The sequence below is a fragment of the Rousettus aegyptiacus genome, unplaced genomic scaffold (assembly GCF_014176215.1).
Source record: "Rousettus aegyptiacus isolate mRouAeg1 unplaced genomic scaffold, mRouAeg1.p scaffold_m13_p_9, whole genome shotgun sequence".
NCBI lineage: Eukaryota > Metazoa > Chordata > Mammalia > Chiroptera > Pteropodidae > Rousettus > Rousettus aegyptiacus.
In genome coordinates, this window is record NW_023416312.1 from 36,304,653 (window position 1) to 36,327,701 (window position 23,049).

Consider the following 23,049-nt stretch of genomic DNA (forward strand, 5'->3'; position numbering starts at 1 on the left):
TTCTTCAAATAGGTTTTCAATCTTTTGTTCTCTCTCTTCTTCTTCTGGTACACCTATGATGTGAATGTTGTTAACGCTTGATGTTGTTCCAAGGATCTCTTAAACTATTTTAATTTTTTTTTTGCTGTTCCAGTTGGGTATTTTCTGCTACCTTGCCTTTCAAATCTCTGATTTTATCCTCCACTTTATTTAATCTGCTGTTGATTCCTTCTAGTGTGTTTATCATTTTACTTATTGTATTCTTCATTTCTGATTGGTTCTTTTTTATAATTTCTATGTCCTTTTTTAATGCTTACTATCTTTTTGTTGAGGTTCTCATTAAGTTTCTTGAATATCCTTATAATTAATTATTTGAACTCTGTATCTGGCAGATTGCTTGCCCACATTTTGTTTAGTTCTTTTTCTGGAGTTTTCTCCTTTTCTTTCATTTGAAACATTTCTTTGTCTCTTCATATTGGCAACCTCTCTATGTTTGTTTTTATTAGGTAGATCTACTAGCCTCCCTATCTTGGCAGGGTGGCTTTCTGTAGTTGGTGTCTTGGTGGGCCAGTGGCACAGTCTCCCTGATCACCTGAACCAGGTGCTCCAGGAGTGTCTCTTGTATGGGTTTTGTGTGTCCTTGATTGTTGTGTGCATATCAATTGGTGGGATTGACCCTCCAGTTGACTGTAAGGATTGGCCATGACCATATATGAGCTGCTTTGTGGGGTCTGACTCCACAGAGCATGATTTACCTCAGTGGGCTTGTGTGCCTGCTGAGACCACCCTTTGGGTTTGCTGCTTCTGGAGATAATCAGGTTCTGTTCTGTTGTGGTCTGAATCAGGTCACCAGGTGTGTTGGCTCTGGGGCCCCATGTTAGTGTCTCTGGTTTAGGCCAAAGTCAACTGCTGCCTGTAACTGGCCCTGGACTGGCTACCTTGTAGAAACTACAAAGCAATATGTGGTTGGTAACTGCCTGTATGGGGTCTGGAGACACATGGGAGAGGCCATGCTGTGACAAGAGGCTGACTGCCACCAGTACTGGGCCTGGGTCCACTTAGCCAAAGGCGCAGGGGACCCCAAGGGCTGTCAAGGCCTGTAGATTTCTCTTAAGTCTCAGCCACTGAAAGAATTTCAGGCAGTATGTGAGTTGAGTGAGGTGGGGTTTCAGGGAATAACCAGGGTGGGGCAAGTGTTGTTCATCTGCTTAATGCAGATTCAGATATGGTACTAGTGCCAAATCTAGGGCCACTTAGTAAGAGGTACATGGCACATTGAGGTCAGTCTCCCCCTGCATGAGTCTTGTGGACCTTTGAGAGTTTTTAAGAAAGACTGCAGCATGGACCAAGACCCATTGTCCATCACTGAAAAGAGCCTCTATTGGTGCACAGACTTGCTAAGCCTGGCTGCTTGCCACTAGGAGAGCTTCTGAAGGTGTGGAAGTTGGGTGGAGCTTGGTTTCAAGGAGTCATCATGGTGAGACAAGAGGTGTTTACCGGGTTAATGCAGATTTAGATTTGGCCATGTGGGAGGAGAGTTCAATATAGGAAAGAGGCACCTACTGCCAGCTGTGTGGGAGAAGAGCTCAACACATTGACAATGGCGCTGTCCTTTCAGCCCACATTCTGAAGCCAGACAATTCAGTCTCTCCCTGTATGTCCTTAGTCCCTCCCCCTATTGCTGTTCCTTCACCAGAGCCCAGAGCAAGTACCTGTGAGTGTGTCTGTATGCAGTCCCTTTAAGAAAATGCCTGGGTTTCCAGCAGCCTTTAGTCTCAGCCAGATGAATGGAATCCCTGTTGATTTTCACAGCTAGGTGTTGTGAGGGCTCCTCTTTCTAGCACTGGTGCTTTAGGCTGGGGATTCCACTGTGAAGCTGGGATCTCCTGCTCTTCATGGGGAACCTCTGCAGCTGAGATATCCTTCTTGATGCTCACCATCCCTCCTAACAGTCTCAATATGGCTTCTTTATATCCTTAGTATAGGATTTCTGTGCAGCTAGTCTTCAGACCATTCTCCAGGTTAATTGTTCTATGATTTAGTGTAATTTTGATGTGATCATGAGAAGTGGTGAGCACAAAATTTATCTACTCAGCCATGTTGACTTGAACTCAACTCATGTTAGTTTGAGATTCCTGTGTTTTACTGACAGGATTTGTTTCCCAAAGTTGAGTTGTAGTGAGGATGTGCTGAAGGTTTTCATTTGTTAGTTTTGTGGGGAACAAAGGCAGTCTCACTCTGAAAGAATTGTATGGACACAGACCCACTTCTCTGAGAGATGACAATCTGGTCAAGCAGAGAGAGCAGGGCATGGCCAAAATGTCCAAGAATGTGTACTATATAGATAACCAAGTTAAACATTCTCACCTTTCTGTAAGTTAGTTCCTAGGCCACGTGGTTAGGATTTTGCTCCCAAGCAATTAACCTGTCCATTTTTTTTTATCACAGCCCATGCTTACAAGCAACAAAGCTGTTAGGCAATGCTCATAATTGTCCCCTACTGATGGGTAAGGAAACTGAAACTCAGGGAAATTGCTCAGTCTTCCACTTTTTCCTGCTCTCTGAGCCAAGCTTCTCTCTCTTGGCTTCCTCTACCTCCTTCTTTCTCACCTTCCTCTTGCCTCCTTCTCAACTTCAACTTGGTCCCATGAGTCTGGCTCCCTGTTTCATCTCTGTTCTACATAGCTCTCAGCCCCTTGCCCTTCTTCCTCACCTCTGTGATGCTCCTCAGTTCTGGGATGGTCCTATAGACCATGATTTTCTCATGCTCTTGAACTACTGAGTTCTGCTTATAAAAAAAAAGAACAACTAGAGATGCATTGTCCCCATGTTAGTTTTTTGCTCTGATATCCACTGCTTGTCTCCATGCTGTTTGCCAATCAATTTGCTCATCTTTATTCTATTCCTTATAGCAGCTATTCACTTCCTTCTTCTCTTATAAGATCCAAACCCCCTCACATGTGAATTCTATCAACCACTTTCCCTGCCTTGAACATTTTCCTACCCATCTCCTTTTGCCTCAAAATGAGATATGCCTTTCTTTTCTCCACAGAAAACTCTCTACCTGAGGTCTTAACCTCAGCTACTCTAACTCCTTGTTCCACCCAATGTCTTCCACCTAAATCTAATATGTATGTATGTATGCATGTATAATATATATGTACATGTGTATGTATGTAAGTCTGACATACATATATACACATATATGTTATTTTTAAAAAGCTTTCTCTCTATCTGCCACTCCATATCTCTCCTATGGCCACTACCAACATTCTGAAGAAGATGGTTTCCATTGGTTGTCCCTCCAAATTTACCACAACATAACTTTGTAAACTGGAGTCATTACTGACCTCCAAATCACCAAAACCCAAGACCTCTCCATTCACACCCATCCTCCTCGGCATCTCTGTAGCAGTTGACCCTGTTAAACATTCCTTCTTACTCAAAACTCTTTCAAACGCTAGTGTCAACACCACCACACTCTCTTTGTCCTCCTAAGGACTAGACAACTGATCTTTCTCAGACCCTTTTGCTGGCCTTACTTTCATTCATCCCTTGATTATAAGTGTTCTCAAAGACTTAGTTCTCTTTACTTTCTTCTTGTGTCTCTATTCATTTCTATGGCTTCAAATATCACATCTAGGATGTCTCTCAAGACAATAATTTTGTCCCTAATTTATCTTCTGCATACTAGATCCCAATGTTTAGCTCCCTCTGGACAATTTCACTTCTAATCTGGCCTCTTTAAAACTAAGCTTACCTTTCATTCACTAAACCTGTTCCTCAAACCTGTTAAAAGATTCAGCAATATCTTTGACTTCTCTATCTTCTTCACCTCTCAAATAATCAAGATCAAGTAAATGTTGTGAATTCAACTACTGAACCACCCCTCTCATTAAGCTCCTCTCTTTTCCCATATCCTCATAATTTTATTATCGTATTTTATGAACAATTTTAGTAGCCTTTTAAATGATATCCCCATGACAGTCCATTTTCACAGAACCATCAACTTATTCAGTAAATATTGAGTATTTTATTATATTACAAGATGTAAAATCCATTACTGGTTCTCTATAGCCCAGCAAAGTACCTGGCATATAGGCAGCATTTAATGAATATTTGTCAATAAATAGACAAAATGTCACTTCCTCACCTTCAAAAACCTGACCACAATGTTATCAGAAATATTTTTTTTCAGAACTTAGATTGGGTAATGTTAATTCCTTTCTCAAAAACTTATTACTTTCTATGGACCCTTCTACCAAATGACAAAGCCTAAACTTCCTTAGTCTGTCCCTAGCCTATATAACCATCCTTATCTTCTAACATGTCTCCATATCTGAAACATAAAATGTTGTTCCATCTGCCTGCAATATTCTTCCTCTTTCTTGGGCTAATTAAATTCAATCAACCATGCACTAACATCTTCTTTCTAAGATATACTTCACATGATATAAAATTGAGCATTTTAAGGTATGTAATTCAGTGGTTCAGATGGTTATGCAACAAACATCATCATTATCTTATTTAAGAACATTTTAATCACCCCAAAATAAAGTGTTTTACCTACTAAGCAGTCACTCCCATTCTCCATTTCCCCAACCCTTAGAAATAACTAATCTGCTTTCTGTCTCTATGGATTTTCCTATTCTGGGTATTTTGTATAAATCAAACCATATAATATGTGTTGACATTTTGTGTTTGGTTTCTTTTATTTAGCATTATATTTTTCAAGTTTATATTGCTGTATCATGTAGTAGTACTTTATTTTTTATTGCCACATAATATTCCATTGCATGGATACAACACATGCTAGTATCCATACACCAGGCAATGGGTATTTGGGTGGTTTCTACTTTGAGGCTATTGTGAATAATGCTTCCATAAGCAATCATGTAAAAGTTTTCATGTATATGCATTTTTTTTCAATTTCCGTAGGTATATGACTAAAAGTGGATTTACTGGGTCATATAGTCACTCTATGTTTAACTTTTTAAGTAACAGCCAAACTCTTTCCCAAAGCGGCACTGCTATTTACATCCCCACCAGTGTACAAATGTTGCAATTTATACATATTCTCACCAATTTGTTATTTTCTATTTTATTTTTTTAAATTATAGCATGCTTAGATATGGTGAAGTAGTGTCTTATTGTAGCTATGATTTGCATGTCTCTAATGACTAACAAAGTATCTTTCCATGTGCTTATTGGCCATTTGTGTGTCTTCTTTGGAGAACTGCTTATTCGAATACTTTACCCATTTTTAAATTTATTTGTGTTTTATTGTTGAGTTATAAGAGGTCTTTATATATTCTGAACACTAGACCCTTTAGGTATACAATTTTCAAATATTTCCTCCCATTCTCCAGGTTTCCTTTCACTTTTGGGAGAGTATTTTTGATGCATGAAAGTTTTTAATTTTGATGAAGTCCGATTTATCTACATTTTCTTCTGATACTTGTGTCTTTGATGTCATATATAAGAATCCATTACAAAACTCAAGGTTATGAAGATTTACTACTATGTTTTCTCTTAAGAGTTTTATAGTATTAGCTTTTCTGTTTAGGTCTTTAATAATCCATTTTGGGTTAATTTTTGTATATGGCATCAGGTAGAGGCCCAATTTTATTCTTTTGCCCCAACATCATTAGTTGAAGAAACTATGCTTTTCCATTGGATAATCTTGGAAGTCTTGTCAGATATCAATGACTGAAGATACATTTATGTACCACATAATGATGTTTCAGTCAATGGTGGGTCAAATGCATATACGATGGTGGTCCCATAAGATTACAACGAAACTAAAAAGTCCCTATAGCCTAGTGACATCATAGCAGAGCACATTACCTACATTTGTAGTGAAGCTGCTGTAAACAAATCCACCAGTCTGTCAGTTGTATAAAAGTATAACACATATAATTATATAAAGTACAGAATACTTAATTAATAATAATAATAATAATAATAATAATAAATGACTATGTTACCGATTTGTGTATATGCTATACTATACTTTTTATCATTATTTCAGAGTGTACTTTTGCTACTTATGAAAAAAGTAGTTTGCTGGAAAATAATATGTCATGTTGTGCTGGTAGGAGCCTCAAATATTTTGTGTTTACTGCATCTCTTGATTGCATTATGTTCTCTTGTGCTTGATTTAATCTTGTGTTATTTATCTCATCATGAACCCTAACATACAAAATCCACTGCTAATATTGCCAGTAATAGTAAGAAGACACTTTGAGTGATTGACCTGAAAACAAAATTAAAATTCATTAAGGACTCCTAAGGTGTAAAATCTGTGGTGATTGTTGCTCACCAGTCAGGCATTTCCCATTCCACCATTCTATGATCTTGAAAAACAAGAACAATGTGATGGAAGATATTAAAGGATCTGTTTCACTGAATGCAATGAGACTAACAAAATTTTGAGAATGGCCCATGCCAAATATGGAGAAACTTCTAATGACCTGGATTGAGGACCAGACACAGAAGCATATCCCTCTCAGCACCATGATGATCACAGTGAAAGCAAAAAGTGTGTTTACAATGTTGAAAGAAAATGCTGGACTCAACTGTGATGTTGAATTTACTGCTAACTCTGATTTGTTTAAATTATTCAAGAATCCTTATACATTACCTAATATGAAAGCGAGTGGTGAGCCTGCAGGTGCTGAGATGAATGAAGGTGGCTGAAGAATTTTTGGAAACTCTAGGGAAGCAGATTGTGGAGGTAAATTACCTGAGCAAATATTAAATGTGGATGAATTCTCTATTCTAGTGAATAGGTATGAGAGTGTAAATTATTTTCTTTTTCTGATCTTACAGGAAAAGCATTCAGTCTTTCACCATTAGGTATGATGTTAGTTGTGGGTTTATTATAGATGCTTTTTACAAGTCAATAAAGTTCCCTCTATTCCTACTATGTCGAGAGTTTTCATAATAAAAGAGTGTTGCATTTTGTCAAGTGCATTTTCTGTGTCCATTGAGATTATCACTTTTTTGTTCCTTATTCTACTAATAACATGTATTACATTAGCTCATCTTTATATTTTGGACAAATCTTGAATCCCTAGGATAAACCGCACTTGGTTATCATGCATAATCCTTTTAATAGATAGTATTTTGTTAAGGAATTTTGCATCTATATTTATAAGAGGTATTGGTTCTTAGTATTTTTTTCTTTTGATTTCTTTATCTGATTTTGTACCAGGATAATCCTGGTTTAATACACTGAATTGGGAAGTGTTACCTCACCTATTTTTTAAAAGAATTAGTGAAGAATTGACATTATTATTATTATTTTATTTAAACCTTTGGTAGAATTTATCAGTGAAGCCACCTGGCCCTAGCCTTTACATTATGGGAAGTTGTTCAATTAGCAATCAATCTCTTTTGGAAAAAGTCTCCCTATTCAGGGTCTCTATTTTTTCTTCAGTCAGTTTCAGTAGTTTGTGAATTTCTAGGAATTTGTCTTTTACATCTTAATTAATTTGTTGTCTTAAAGTTGTTCATACTATCTCCTTATAGTTATTTTTATTTCTACAAAGTTAATAGAGTGTCCCTCTTTTATTAAAGATTTTTGAGTTGGAGCCTTGTTTCCTTTTTCTAGGTTGATTTAGCTAAAGGCTTATCAATTGTTTTTTATTAAACTTATTGATGTGGCATTGGTTAATAAAATTATATAGGATCCAATGTACGATTCAATAATACATTATTTGTATATTGCATTGTGTGTTCACCACTCAAAGTCAAATCTCCTTCTATCACCATATATTTGAACCCCTTTACCCTTATCTATCTTCCCACTTCCCCATTTCCCTCTGATAACCACTAAACTGTTGTCTGCATCTATTCTTATTTTTTTGAGAAACTTCCACACTGTTTTCCATGATGACTGTACCAATTTACTTCAACAAAAGAAAGGCTTATCAATTATGTTGATCTCTTTAATTTTTTTATTATTTTTCAGTTTAGAGTTGACATTCAATATTATTTTATATTAGTTTCAGGTGTATAGCATAGTAGTTAGACATTATATAAATCACAAAGTGATCTCCCTGATTAGAATATTAACCATCTGACATTACTAGTAGGTATTACAATATTATTGACTATATTCCCTAGGCTATACTTCACATGTTTATCTTTTTCAATAACCAAATTTTACTTTTGTTGATTTTTCCTATGTTCATTTTATTTATGTTAAATCTTTATTCTCTTCATTCTGTTTGTGCTCTCTCAATTTGTTCTTTAATTTTTAGTTTTATTTTTAGGGTGGAAGATTAGTTCATTGATTTGAGATCTTTATTTTTTCTAGTATGTATGTATGTATGTATGTGACATTGGTTAATGCAATCCAGTAAGTTTCAAGGGTATAATTTAACAGTAATTTAACAGTAAGGAATATGTGTATATATATATATATATATATATATATATATATATATATATATATATATATATTGCATTGTGTGTTCTCCCATAGTTAGATTTCTTTCTGTCACAACATATTTCTTTTAAAAATGCTAATGGGACTTTGATGGGGATTGCATTAAATCTGTATAATGCTTTAGGTAATAAGATCATTTTAACAATGTTGATTCTTCCAATTCAAGAACATGGAATATCTTTCCATTTACTTGTATCTTCTTTGATTTCTTTTAATAGGGTCTTATAGTTCTACTTCTTGTTCTGACAGTTCATTATTAGAGTATACAAACACTATGAATTTCTGAACACTGATAGATATCCAGAAATTTTACTGTATTTGCTTATCGTTTCTAGTAGTGTTCTTGTGCAGTTGTTAGAGTATTTTTATAGAGAGAATCAATCATGTCATCTGCAAATAGTGACAGTTTGACTTCTTCGTTTCCCATTAGGATGCTTTTTATATCTTTCTCTTGCCTGATTGCACTGGCTAGGACTTCCAATGTTATATAGAAATACAGTGGGGATAGTGGACAGCCTTGTCTTGTTCCTGATTTTAGAGGGAAGGTTTTTAGTTTTTAATCATTAAGTATAATGTTGTCTGAGGGTTTGCCATAGATGGCCTTTCTTATGTTAACGTACTTTCCTTCTATACCGATTTTGTTAAGTGTTTTTATCATAAATGGATACTATATCTTGTTGAAGGCTTTTTCTGCATCTATTGATATAATCATATGATTCTTATTTTTTAATTTCTTTATGTGGTGCATTACATTAACCAATTTGCATATGTCAAACTCTCCCTGTATGTCTGGGATGAAGCCCACTTGATGGTGATGTATAACCTTTGTAATATGTTACTGTATTCGTTTTGCTAGTATCTTATTTAGGTTTTTTGCATCTGTGTTCATGGGGTTAATTAGTCTGTAATTTTCTTTTTGTGTGTTATTTTTATGAGGTTTTGGTATCAGGGTAATATTGGCCTCATAAAATGAGTTGGGAGTATTTCCTCCTCTTTAATTTTTTTGGGAGATTTTGAGAATAGGTGTTAAGTCTTTTTTGAATATTTGGTAGAAATCACTGGTGAAGCCATCTGGTCCTGGACTTTTACATTTTTTGTAGGTTTTTGATAAGTGTTTCAATTTCCATACTGCTGATTGGTTTTTTTAGATTCTTCTTGATTCATTCTAGGAAGGTTGTGTTTTTCTAAGTACTTAAGTACTGGGTCATTTCTTCTGGATTATTAAATTTGTTATTATATATTTTTTCATAGTGTTCATGTATCACCATTTGTATTCCTGCAGTGTCTATCATAATAACTTTTTTTTTCACCCCTTATTTTGTTTATTTGTGTCTTTTCTCTTTTTTTAGTGAGTCTAGCCCAGGCTTGTCAATTTTATTAACTTTCTTAAAGAACCAGCTCTTCGTTGTATATATTTTTTCTATTGTTTTGTTTTCAATTTCATTTATATCTGCTCTAATTTTGATTATGTCTTTCCATCTGCTGACTTTAGGCTTCATTTGTTCTTCCTTTTCTAGTTTTTTTTTTAAGATGAAGCATTAGGTTGTTTATTTGGACTCATTCTTCTTTTTTGAGATTGCCTAAAATGATATGAACTTTTTTTCTTATTACCGCTTTTACCATTTCCCAAAAGTTTTGATATGTTATACTATCATTATCATTTGTTTCTATGTATCTCTTGTTTTCTCTTTTTTTATTTCTTCTCTGACCTAGTTATTCTTCAGTTGCATGTTGCTTAATCTTCATGTATTTGTGGTTCTTCCTGCTTTCTTTATGTAGTTGACCTCCAGCTTTAAACATTATAATCAGAGAATATGATTGATATGATTTTGAATGTCTTATAGTTGTTGAGGCTGTCTCTGTGTCCCTGTACGTGGTAAATCCTTGAGAATGTTCCATGTGCACCAGAGAAGAATGTATAAGCAGCTGTTTAGGGATGGAAGACTCTGTAAATGTCAATTATGTCCAGTTGGTCTAATGTGTCATTTAAGGATGTTATTTCCTTATTGATTTTCTGTTTGGATAATTGGTCCATATCTGAGAGAAGGTTTTTAGTTATCCTACTATGATAGGGTCTTTCTCCTGATAGTTGTTGTTTTTTTTTTTAGTAATTGCTTTATATATTTGGGGCTCCCTGATTGGGAGCATAGGTCTTAATAATTGCTATGTCTTCTTGGTACAATGTCCCCTTTTTCATTATGAAGTGTCCCTCGGTATCTTTCTTTACCTTTTTTTTTTTATTTTGAAGTCTATTTCATCTCATATTAGTACTGCTACTCCTGCTTTTCTGAATGCTATTTACCTGGAATATCATTTTCCACCCTTTCACTTTGAGTCTATATTTGTCTTTGGAACTGAGATTTGTATCCTGGAGGCAGCATATAGTTGGGTTTTGTTTTTTGTTTTCTGATCCAATCTGCGACTCTCTGTTTTTTTTTTATTGGTGAGGTCAGGCCATTTACATTTAGGATGATTATTGAAATATGAGGTTTTTCTATAATCATTTTGTGTTTTGCTTTCTGGTACCTCAGTGTTTCCATTGCTTTCTTATTCTTGTGTGTCTGGGTTTTTGTTATTGTTGTTGTTTGTTTTTTGCTTTTTGTTTTTTTGTTTTGTTTTGTTTTTGTTTTTGGTTGGGTTTTGAGGGTTTCCTTCTGGTCCTTCTTGTTTCATATTATATACTTGAGTTCTGAATCTTTGGCATTTGGTTATCAGTACCAATATGCAGATCATCGTTATACATATATAGTAGTCTTTTTTGTTTTGCATGTGCCTTATTCTCATTTCTTTTTCCTAATTTGGATTTTTGAATTTTCCCTTCTTTAGTCACTGTTGTCTCAATTTTCCCTATGTATGCTGAATGTTCATTACTATCTTGCTATAGCAAATCTCTTCTTATTGCTTAAGCTTATAATGCCCTGTTCTTAGTAAGGGTTGCACTCCTCTGCTTCTATCCGTCTGCTAGTCATCTTACTCATAGTTATGTAGGTTTTATTTTTGTCATTTTCTTTTAGTTAAACTGACCCCTTTCAGTATTTCCTATAATGCAGGACTTGTAGTGGAGAATTCTCTCAGTTTTTGTATGTCTGGAAATGTCCTTATTTCTCTCTCCTATCTAAAGGAAAGCTTAGCTGGATACATTGTTCTTGGCTGGTAGTTCTTTTCATTTAATAGTTTGAATATTTGATTGCACTCATCTCTGGCTTGTAAGGTTTGTGCTGAGGAGTCCGATGATCATCTAATGGGTTTTCCTTTAGAGGTTACCATCCCCTTTTCCCTGGCTGCCCTGAGAATTCTTTCTTTGTTATCGATTTTTGATAATTTGAATATAATGTGTCTTAGAGAAGGCCTTTTTGAGTTGAGATAATTGGGTGTTCTGTTGACCTCTAGAATTCCAAGCTCCAGTTCATTCCTTAGATTTGGGAAATTCTCATCAACTATTTGTCTAAAAATGCTTTCTAACCCCTGTTCCTTTTCCTCCCCTTCAAGAATGCTTATTATTCCTATGTTTCCTCTCTTGATGGTATCAGCTAGTTTTTGTATTTCTCTTTCATTATTATTGTTTCTTCGGTTTCTCTCTTCTTCCTTCTGATTTATTGCTAGATTTTTGTCTTTGATATCACCAATTCTTTCCTCCATTTGGTTGACTCTCTTTCCCAAGCTTGCTATTTCAGTTTTCATCTCTTGAGATGTGTTCTTCACATCTAGAAATTTTATGTGGTTCTTTTAGAGTGTTTCAGTTTCCTTGCTAAAGATCCCATTCTGTTCATCTAGTTTTTTTTTTTTAATTCCTGAAATTGTTAATATGAATTGGTTTATATCTCATTGAGTTTTTTCAGAAGTACCATCCTGAATTCTCTGTCATTTATGTTGCACATTTCTATGTCTTTAAGTTTATTTTCTGGAGATTTTTCTGTTTCTTTCTGATCTGCCTTGTCACTTTAGTTGTTCATGGTGTTTAATGGACTATTTTTCTGCCTGGACATTAATGGCAGTGTATTTTGCTTTTTTTCCAGAAAGAAGATTTATTATATAAAGGTGTCTTTAGCCTGCTGCAAAAAAAGACACTTTTCTTTTGTTTTTCAGTAGGTGGCAACTAAGCCTCTTGGATCCCCGCTCTTTATAAAGTCTTAAGAAGGCCTTTTTTTTCTTATATATATTCAATCACTCATTTCCCGAAGTCTCAGTCCCTGTCAGCGTTAATGACATTTTCAGTACCATTTGCTCAGATTCCTCCGGGGTTCCATGGTGCTCAGTCTTGGAGGATATGGGGGGAGGCAACCTCTGGTTTGGGAAATGTGGGCTGCCACTCTGCCTGGCCTTTTTCAACCGCAGCTGGTAATAATTAACTGCTATTTCTTTGCCATCCCTTTTTCTCTGCCATCCCCACTTCTCTGCTTTCTTCGCTAATCCCTGTGCACTGCCACTGGCCTGTAGAGCTCACAGCTTTTTCAGGGTGGTGGTTCAGTGTACCTGCTGTACCTTCTCCTCTCCCCCTCCTGCTGCTTGGAGCTCCAGCTGTGAGAGGCGGCTTCTTTTTTTCTCCCAGTCTACCACCCCAATCCCAGGGTTCTGACCTGTGGTAGCTCTTATGTACAGATCCCACGGTCAGGTGTGCAGTCTGGGTGTTTTTTGTTGAGTTTTAGATGTTCAGCTTATTGTTGTTTCACAGGGAGAGATCTGGGGATATCTCTCTCTCTGCTATGTTTTTGAAGTCACTCTTTCTTTTTTCTTTTTTTGATGTATTATTTACAGGTATAATTTCCCCCTGCGAACTGCTTTTTCTTAATCCAATAAGTTTTGTTATGTAGTGTTTTCATTTGTATTCATCTAAATTTTTTCTTTTCTTTTTAAATTTTATGTTATGTGTATTTTTATTAAATTTATTGGGGTAAGTTTGGTTAATAACATTATATAAGTTTAAAGTATACAATTCTATAATACAACATCTCTATTTTGTATTGTTTACTCACCAACCAAAGTCTAACCTCCTTCTGTCACCAAACACTTGACTCCATTTACTCTCTTCATCCTCCCCTTATTACTCTACTTCCCCTCTTGTAACCACCCTACTCTCTTCTGTGTCTATAAGTTCTTTTGTTTGTTCATTTGTTGCTTTCTGTTTTGTATATTAGTGAAATCACACAGTTTTTGACTTATTTTGCTTAACATGATGCTCTCAAGATCCAACTATGTTATCACAAATGGTGATATTTCATCCTTTCTTACATCCGAATAGCATGCTACTTACTGTATACCTGTATTATATCTTCTTATCCAATCATCTCTCGAAGGACACTTAGGTTGTTTCCATGTCTTAGCTAACATAAGTAATGTTGCAATTAACATAATGGTACAAATATATTTATAAATAAATGTTTTCCAATTTTTCAGGTAGACACTCAGAAGAGGGATTGTTGTGTTTTATAGAATCCCTATTCTTAATTTTTTTGAGGAAACTCCACACTGTTTTCCATAGTGGCTGTATCAATTTACATTCCCACCAGCAGTATATGAGGGTTCCTTTTTCTCCACGTCCTCTTCAACACTTGTTATTTCTTGTTTTATTGATAATAACAACTTAACAGGTGTGAGATGCTATCTCATTGCAATTTTGATTTACATTTCCCTTAATGCTAATGAAGCTGAGCATCTTTTTATATGTCTGTTAGCCATTTGTATGTCTTCTTGGGAAAAATGTCTTTTCAGCTCCTCTGCCCATTGTTTAACTGAATTGTTTTTTCTGTTGTTATTTTGAATATGTGTTCTTTATATATTTTGGGTATTAGTTCTTCATCAGATGTATTGTTTGCAAATATCTTCTCGCATTAATTTGTTTGCCTTTTTGTTTTATTGATGGTTTCTTTTGCTGTGCAGAAGCTGTTTGGTTTGATGTAGTCCCATTTATTTGCTTTTGCTTTTACTTCCCTTGCCTTTGGAGTCAAATTTATAATATCCTCTCTAAGGTCAGGGTACATAAGTTTAATACCTATTTTTTTCCTAAGCTTTTAATATTTCAGGTCTTGTATTTAGGTTTTTGATCTGTTTTGAGTAAATTTTGTAAATGGTGTCAAATATTTGCCTAGTTTTATTATATTGCATGTGGCTTCCAATTTTCTCAGCACCATTTATTGTCTCCATTGTGTGTTAATGCCTCTTTTGTTAAAAAAATATTTTCCTATATACATATGAGTTTATTTCTGAGCTCTCAATTCTGTTTTATTGGTCGGTTTTTTCTGAAAATAAAAATAAAATTATTATTGTAGCTTTGTAGTATAATTTGAAGTCAGGGAGTATGTTACCTTCAGTTTTGTTCTTTTTATTCAAGATTACTTTGGCTATTGGGGTCTTTTGTGATTCTATACAAATTTGATGGGTTTTTGTTCTATTGTTTTGAGAAATGCCATTGGCATTTTGATGGGGATGACATTAAATCTGTTTAGTGCATTAGATAATATGGCCATTTTAACTATGTTGATTCTCCCTGTTCATGAATGCAAAATAACTTTCCAATACTTTTTTTCTTCTTCAATTTCGTTTGACAATGTCTTGTAGTTTTCAGTGAATAGGTGCTTCATATCCATTGTTAAGTTTATTTCTAGGTATTTGGTTTTTTTTGTTGCAATTGCAAATGGAGTTATTAAATTTATTTTTCTCAAATTTCCTTGTTAGTATATAGGAATGCAACATATCTTTGTACATTGATTTTTGTATCTTGCAATTTACTATATATTTTTTTTATTATTCCTAATAGAGTTTTTGTTATTTAGGATTTTCTATATAATAAATTATGTTGTCTGCAAAAAGTGGCAGTTTGTCCTCTTGATTGCCAACTTGGATGTCTTTTTTTCTTTTGACCAATAGTTCTGGCTAGGACTTCCAGTACTGTGTTGAATAACAATGGTGAGAGTGGGCATCCTTGTCTTGTTCTTGATTTTAGAGAAAATGCTTTCAGTTTTTCACCACTAAGAATAATATTAGCCAAGGATTTGTACTTTTTCCACCCAGCCCCCACTTCCCCTCCTCTCTGGAAATTACCAGTTTGTTCTCTGTATCTGTAAGTCTGTTTTTGTTTTGTTTTGTTTTGTTTTGTTTTTCTTGAACTCCTCATACAAGTGAAATCATATGGTATTTGTCTTTGTCTGCTTGACTTACTTTACTCAGCATTAACACCCTCTTGGTCCATTTATATCATTGTAAATGGTAAGATTTCATTCTTTATGGTTGAGTAATATTTCATTATATATGTGTGTGTGTGTGTGTGTGTGTGTATAATGTCTTTTTCATCCAATTGTCTATTGATGGTCACTTAGGTTGCTTCTATATCTTGGTTATTTTAAATAGTGCTGAAGTGAACATAGGGGTGCATTTTTACCAATTAGGATTTTCTTTTAAATATCCAGAAAGGCAATTGCACATATGATGTGTCCTCAAGAATGTTTTATGTTCACTAGAGAAGAACGTTTACTCTGGTGTTCTGTGATGAAATCTCTGCAGATACTGATTATGTCCATTTGGTCTAATGTGTTATTTAAAGCTGATATTTCCATATTGATTTTCTTTTTGGATGATTTTTCCATTGCTGTCAATGGAGTATTTAAATTACTTACTATATATATTTTTGTCAGTTTCTCACTTTAGTTCTTTTAGTAATTGCTTTATATATTTTGGTGCTCCTAGGTTGGGTTCATATGTATTAAATTTAGCCTTCTTGATGTATTCTCCGTGTTATCATTATAAAATGTCCATCTTTGTCTCTTGTTATATTTTTATCTTGAAATCTGTTTTGTCTTTATAAGTACAGCTATATCCACTTTTCTCTGGATGCCATTTTCTTGGAGTATCATTTTCTACCCTTTCACTTTGAGTCTATGTTTATCTTTGCAGCTGAGATATGCCTCCTGAAGGAGCATATAGTTGGGGTTTTTTTTATCCATCCCACTACTCAGTGCCTTTTAGTAAGTTCAGTCCATTTAAATTTAGTATGATTATTGATATATGAGGATTTTTCATAGTCATTTTATCTTTTGTTTTCTGGTAGCTCTGTATTTCTTTTTCCCTTGAGTTCCTGTCTGTTGTTTTAGTTTGCTGGTATTCTGGTAATTTTTTCCTCCATTTCTCTTTTTTTTATGTTATGTGTCTCAGTCCTAGAGTTTTTGTGTGGTTACCACTAAACTTATGAAAACATTTTTTTTTCATATAAACGGTAGCCCTTTTTCTTCTGATTGCATTATGTCTCCATTCGCCTGTGCAATTTCAGTTTTCCTGCTCCCTTTTTATTTTTATGTTGTCACAAATTATCTTTTTATACTTTGCATTCATTTACAAATTGCAGTAGTTATTATTTTCTTTTTAAATATTTTTACTTCCTTCAACCTTTGTGTTATATTTAAGTGTTTAAAACCCAATTCTGAACAAGGGTTGAGATTCCTTACTTCAGTGTGTTTGTTAGTCATCTTACCCACAATTCTGTAACACTTTTGCCTTTTTGTTTCAGTTAGAAGAGCATCTTGCAGCATTTCTTGTAATGCAGATCTTGTGTTGATAAATTTCCTCAGCTCTGTATGTCAGAAAAATACTTTATTTCTCCTTCATAGCTGAAAGATAATCTTGCTTATATATTGTTCTTGGCTGGTGATTTCTCTCTTTAAATAATTTGAACATTTGATTTCACTCTCTTTTAGCTTGTTGGGTTTCTGCTTTAAAATATAATGATAATCTAACAAATTTCCTATGTAGATTTACCATATTTTCCCTGTCTACCTTGAGAATTCTTTCTTTGTTGTCACTTTTTGACAGTTTTTTATATAATTTTCTTTGAAGGATACTATTTAAAACTGAGATAATTAGGTGTTATGTTAGCTTCTTGGGTTCAAGGATACATTTCTTTCCATGGGTTTGAGAAGTTCTCATCAATTATTATTTTTTTTGAATAGGTTCTCTATTCCATTATCCAGCTCCTCTTCTTCTGGCACACCCTTTGTTCCTATTTGATCTTTCTAAGGTGTCAGATAGTTCTGTTGTGGCGCGTTCAAATCTAAGACCCACGGAGCCAATTGAGATTAATTACAAGCCTTTATTAGCCTGCCGGCTATTGATTCTCCCCACTAGAGAATCAGCCTTCATTAGCCAGCCGGCAACTGACCCTCCCCACTAGAGAGTCAGCCTGGAGCCTCCAGAAGAGGCAGCTTATAAAGCCCGAAACTACATCCTGGTTGGCCTTGATCAAGCAAGCAGATTACAAGAGCAAAAGTTAGCTGTTAGTGTCTAGCACAAAGAAGTATGGTTTCTGGTGGACAGCTACGTTATCTGTACTCTAGCAGCAATATTGTTTTATTTTTCTTCTTGGGAGCCTTGGAGCTATTTTCTCTTAGGCAGTTGGCACCTGGAGATAGCACTCTCTGCCCTGTCCTTGGGGCTGACTTACTGAGGAATTGATACCAATAACCATAACAACATATTTTCCAAAGTGGTAACGGCCGGAATAAAGAGGGGAGATGTGAACAAGGAAGATGTTATTGAAATGTATTTTCTTACACTGTTAAAAGTTCTCAGTGTTCTTTCATTTTTTTTTTCTCATGATGCTCTTCTTCCACCTAGGTCATTTCTAAATTTCTATCTTTTATATCACTGATTCTGTCCTCCATCTAGTCTGCTCTATTTCCAAGCTCACTAGTTTATTCTTTATCGCATTTATTGAGTCCTTCGGCTTCAGAATTTCTGTTTGGTTATTTTTAGTGGTTTTAATCTTTTTAGTAAAGAACATCTTTTTGTTAATTTTATTTCCGAATTCATTAAAATGCCTTTCTGAGTTTTCTTGTATCTTGTGAGTTTTTTCAGAACTACTATCATAAATACGCTCCCATATCTTTAAGTTTATTTTCTTGAGATTTTTAATTTTCTTTCTGAATTCTCTTGTTACCTTGGTTAGTCATTGTGCTTGATGGGTTATTTCTGTCTGGATATTTATGGGAATAAAAACTTTTTTTTGCAGTTAAGCGTTTATTAAATCAACATTAAAAACCTAAGTACATAATGTGGTTGGTCACACATATTTAAATTTTGATCTTTGACCTGGGGGAGACCACGTTCTGAATGACAGATGCACTGAAATATGCATAGAATATAAAAAGGCAGAAGTGTGTTTTACTCTTCCTCATACTTCATAGAGGCTACAAACACATTCTTCTAAGAGGTAAATGAACAATTAATTACAGCAATGTGGCAATGCAGCCATAGGAATATATACATTGTGAGTGAGAAGAAGGTGATACATGTCCAGTTTGGCCTAGAAGCTGCCAGTGGTGGTAGACCACACGGCATCTGTCTAGCCCAATGTGTACCAGCTTGAGGTAAATGCACATGAAACAGAAGAGTATTTGGAGACCACCCATTGCAAACATGTAGACCCACATTGCGTGATTTGAAGATGTAAATAGGGTCCAGGGTTTGATTCCAAGTGAAAATTAAAATATATTGTTACTGCTCTTTTTCTCCACTTTAATCAGTTTATTCTAGTCTGAATAACAGACTCATCAGTATCATGGTTTGGCTCTCTTCTGCCCTGAATGTGATAACCAATTGACCATTTTCATCAAGGTACATATATTTATTATGATGTGTTTTGTTTTTGCATTTGAAAAAATTTACACCCAGAAAGGGAACTGAAAGAAATGTTAGCTTTTCCTTAGAATCGAATTAAGTTTTGTTTATTGTTTTTTTGAAAGATTGATAAGCGGAACTCATTTGTTCTGTGCTTTCTAAGTGTTTTATGGGAGATAACAGAGAGAGTAAGCCTCAGAACTGGATTCCGTTCAGGAGTAGGTTTCTAGGAGGCTGTGGCAACCATACAGAGAAGTTCCTCCAGGTTTGCTGCTCACCAATACCATGACACACACAGCTAGAACAGAACTACTGACTCCCCAGTAATTTTATTGATCTGAGAAAGTGGATAATGAGGCAGATCTGTTCACTTACCACCATACAACTGGGCTGAAACAATCAGATGTAACTAATAGCTCATATAAATCGACTTTGTGCAGACCAACAATCTAGCAGAGACTCAGCTCATTTCAGACAGAAAAACTTTTATTTTTTTAAGTATTTGACACATTAATGTTTAACAGGTTGATATGTAGTGGTCTTTCTTTTGTTTCCCATAGGTAGTTCTGAAGTACGAGTTTTTATTTTCTCTTACCTGTGCTGCTGGGGCTTCTGGGATCTCTGTGGGGCAGTGTTTCCTCAGCTGTGGAAAATGCCCCATATTCCTCAAGGAAGTGGTGTCCCCTTTATTACCCTGTTGCTTAGGTCTCAGAGTACCACTCCTGTGGATTGGGAGTAATGGGCTTTGGGTCTCCTGGGTGTTCCAGGGGCTGTCTTCCTGTGACCAGAAACTACAGGCAGAGCTGCCCTGTCAGAGTTGACCCAGCTGCCTCTACCGGGCTGCTCTGGGATGGGTAGTGTTGGGTGGGTGGAGGGGAAGTAGGTTCATGTGTCTGCAGCTCTGTTCTCTCCAGTGGGTTTAGCTGCAATGAGTACAGCCGCCTTAGGCTGGAAGGTTTTTTAAGTCCTTTCATAATCTGCCAAACAAGAATTTTACTGCTGGATGGACCATGGAGGGATAAGATGGGCATGCATTTGTGTCCATGGAATCTTTTGTTCTGATTCTGGCAGGCTGTGAAATACCGGAACCCTTTGTATTGCTTCTCTGCTTCTGAACCTTGGCCCAGCCTCAACATGTTCCAGCCATCCAGGTCAATTGCTGTCTCTGCCCCTTTAGTTTGCTCTTCACTGCTATCACACCCATTGGGGCTGCAACAAATGCCAGACTGTGGATGGCTTCCATCTCTGACTTTTTGTGCCCCCTCCATCCTGTCTCTGATGTTCGCCCAGACACATTCACCTCCAGTTGTCTCAGCGTGCAGATCTCTCAGACATTTTTATGTGTTGAACAAAGAATCCTTTGTTAAATTATAGCTGTACAACTTATCACTTCAAGGGGAGAAATCTGGATATTCTTTTATGCCACCATGCTGCTTATGTCATACTCAAAGTATTTTCTCATTTTAGAATGATTTTTTATTTAACATTGACTGGAGTGTGTTGTTTAATTTCCACATATATGTGAATTTCCCTAATTTCCCTCTCTTGTTTATTTCTAATTTTATTTCATTGAAGTTGGAGAACATACTTTGTATTTTTCAATTTTTTCCATATTTACTGAGGCTCATTTTATTGTCTAACAGAATCTATTCTGGATAATGTTCTATATGCCTTTAAGAGGGTTGTATTCTGCTGTTGTGCAGAGTGTTCTGTATATGTCTGTTAGTTTTGTTTGACTAACAGTGTTGTTCAAGTCTTCAGTTTCCTTGATGATCTTTTGTCTAGCTGTTCTATCCAAAATTAAAAGTGGAGTATTTAAGCTTCAAACTACCACTTGTTGAACTGCCTATTTCTCCCTAAAATTTTGTCAGCTTTTGCTTTATATATTTTGGGGCTCGGTTGTTAGGAACATATATGTTTATAATTGTGGCATTTCCTTGATGGATTGATGCTTTTATAATTATAAAATGTTTTACTTGGTTTTTAGTAACAATTTTTTTTCCAAAAGTCTATTTTTTTGGATATTAGTATAGCTACTCTTGCTTTATGTTGGTTACAGTTTGCATGGCATATGTTTCTCCATTCATTTATTGTCAAATCATTCATATTTTTAAATCCTTAATATACATAAAATATAGTAGGATTGTTTAATTTTTTCTGCTACTCTGCTTTTAAATTTAAATTTTTAATCTTTCTATATTTAGTATGATTGCTGATAAGGTAAAGTTTATGTCTGATAATTTGTTATTTTTTTATATCTTGTCTTGATTATTCCTCTACTATTTCATTACTGCTATTTTTGCTGTTAAATAGATATTTTCTAGTGTTTTATGTAATTTCTTTGTTCTTTCTTGTACTATATATTTTTATTTATTTTGATGGTTGCCCTAAAAAATATCGTTAATTCTTTTTTTCCATATTTAGTCAATTGTTTTATTTTATTCAAATAAAGAGCTCATTTTCATTTAGCTTTCAATGAGAAAAATTAATAACAGTGTGTCTGCCTGTCCCAAGGAAATTTTACAAAGAAGCAGACATTTACTTTCCTATTCCTTCTGAGGACATGCCTTGAGAATTAAATACAGAAAAATTTAAATTTTAGTTTTTAATATAACTCCAACTCTTTAATAGTAAACAAAGATGCAAGTACAAAACATCCAAACATGTTATTTGTTAGTAGTTCTGAATAGTCACAGTGGTCACTGTTGGAGCTGAGGTCACTCATATTTTAAGGAAATACAATCTATCCTTTTTCAGTGTAATTCATACTCTGGCAGTTGGAAGGAAGAAGCAAGGTTCATTTTGTGCAAAGTCTATTTACTTTACCAAAAGTAGCTTTCTTCTCTCTCTTTTACTTGACATTAAAAAAACAAACAAACTTCATTTTCTTTTTATATCATAAGTGCTGTAAAAACTGAGGGAGATTTTCCTTACTAAAATAAAAGTAACTATACGGGTGATATATTTCTGGGTCAACTTTGCCAATTAAATTCCTTCAGAATTAACAATTCATAGAAATTAATCGTTAACAGAAGTTAGCACAATTGCATACAAAAAGTACAATTTAGAATTTACAATACAGGACTCTGTGGTATAAAGTGACTATGAGCAGTTTCCTATCATATACTGAGGCCACAGAGCTTCCCTGGAGAACAGATTCATTGTTGGCATCAGCTGTAGTCACCATAGGCTTCTCTGATAAAATATTCTGAATGCAGAGAACTTTTGATGAAAGAGAATTGTTTGGGTCATAAGTGAAGAGCTTCTGGCCATTAGGATGATAACCAACCAATGTTACCTCAATAAACTTAATTAAAAAAGAAAAAGGAGGATAGCTTAGCAAGATGGCTCCCAAAGAAGAATCAATAGATAAATTATCCATCAGTATATCCAAATTGAGTAACTTCAATTGAGTTAAATTCATATTAGAGTGTTTTTCCAAAACATGAATTTCATGAGCCAATATATAAGCAAATAGATGTACTTTTTATCAGGTGAAATATTGATCCCATTTGCTGAATCAAATCTTTCTGCTACTACTTTAACTTTATTTGGACTTTAGTAAACATCATTTGTCCAGAGTAAATTCAAGCATGTTTTCAAATATTTTGAGAAAGAATCAGAAAAACAAGAGGTTATTGGTAACATAAAAATGTGCAGATCAAAAGCTATGAGATAATTCACACTTGGAAGAAGCTCATATTTGATTGTTTTTAGATGCAAAAGAGAATTTTCGTCTTCATATTTAAAAATTTTCACTGTGTCATTGTTGTCTATGAAAGTGCTGTTACCATATGGATTAAACAATGCCAAATTAAACTCACTGCTGATTTTTAATTCCAATGCTCTCAGATTTCCATCTTTTAGATCCATCATTAGTATTGCTCTAGGCTTATCTGGTGCAAAACTGTGGAGTCCTGGAAATTTTAGACCCTTTCTCATTAGTCTGACATATTTTATTAGTGCTGTGACTCTCTTCTAAAGAATTTACAGTTTTTTCACATCCTTCCTGA

At 34.9% G+C, this 23,049-nt stretch overlaps 2 protein-coding genes across 6 annotated transcripts in view; one reads left to right on the forward strand and one right to left on the reverse strand.

The window, feature by feature from the left end:
* The window catches only part of VSIG4 (V-set and immunoglobulin domain containing 4), a 53,093-nt gene that overhangs the window by 19,027 nt on the left and 11,017 nt on the right, over nucleotides 1-23,049 (forward strand). The gene's annotated exons all lie outside the window — the stretch shown is intronic.
* LOC107500963 (serum paraoxonase/arylesterase 2-like) lies at nucleotides 21,432-22,978 on the reverse strand. The gene is given in 2 exon segments (XM_036227249.1): nucleotides 21,432-22,510; nucleotides 22,513-22,978. Coding segments are annotated over 2 exon segments (876 nt in total). The 3' UTR covers nucleotides 21,432-22,100.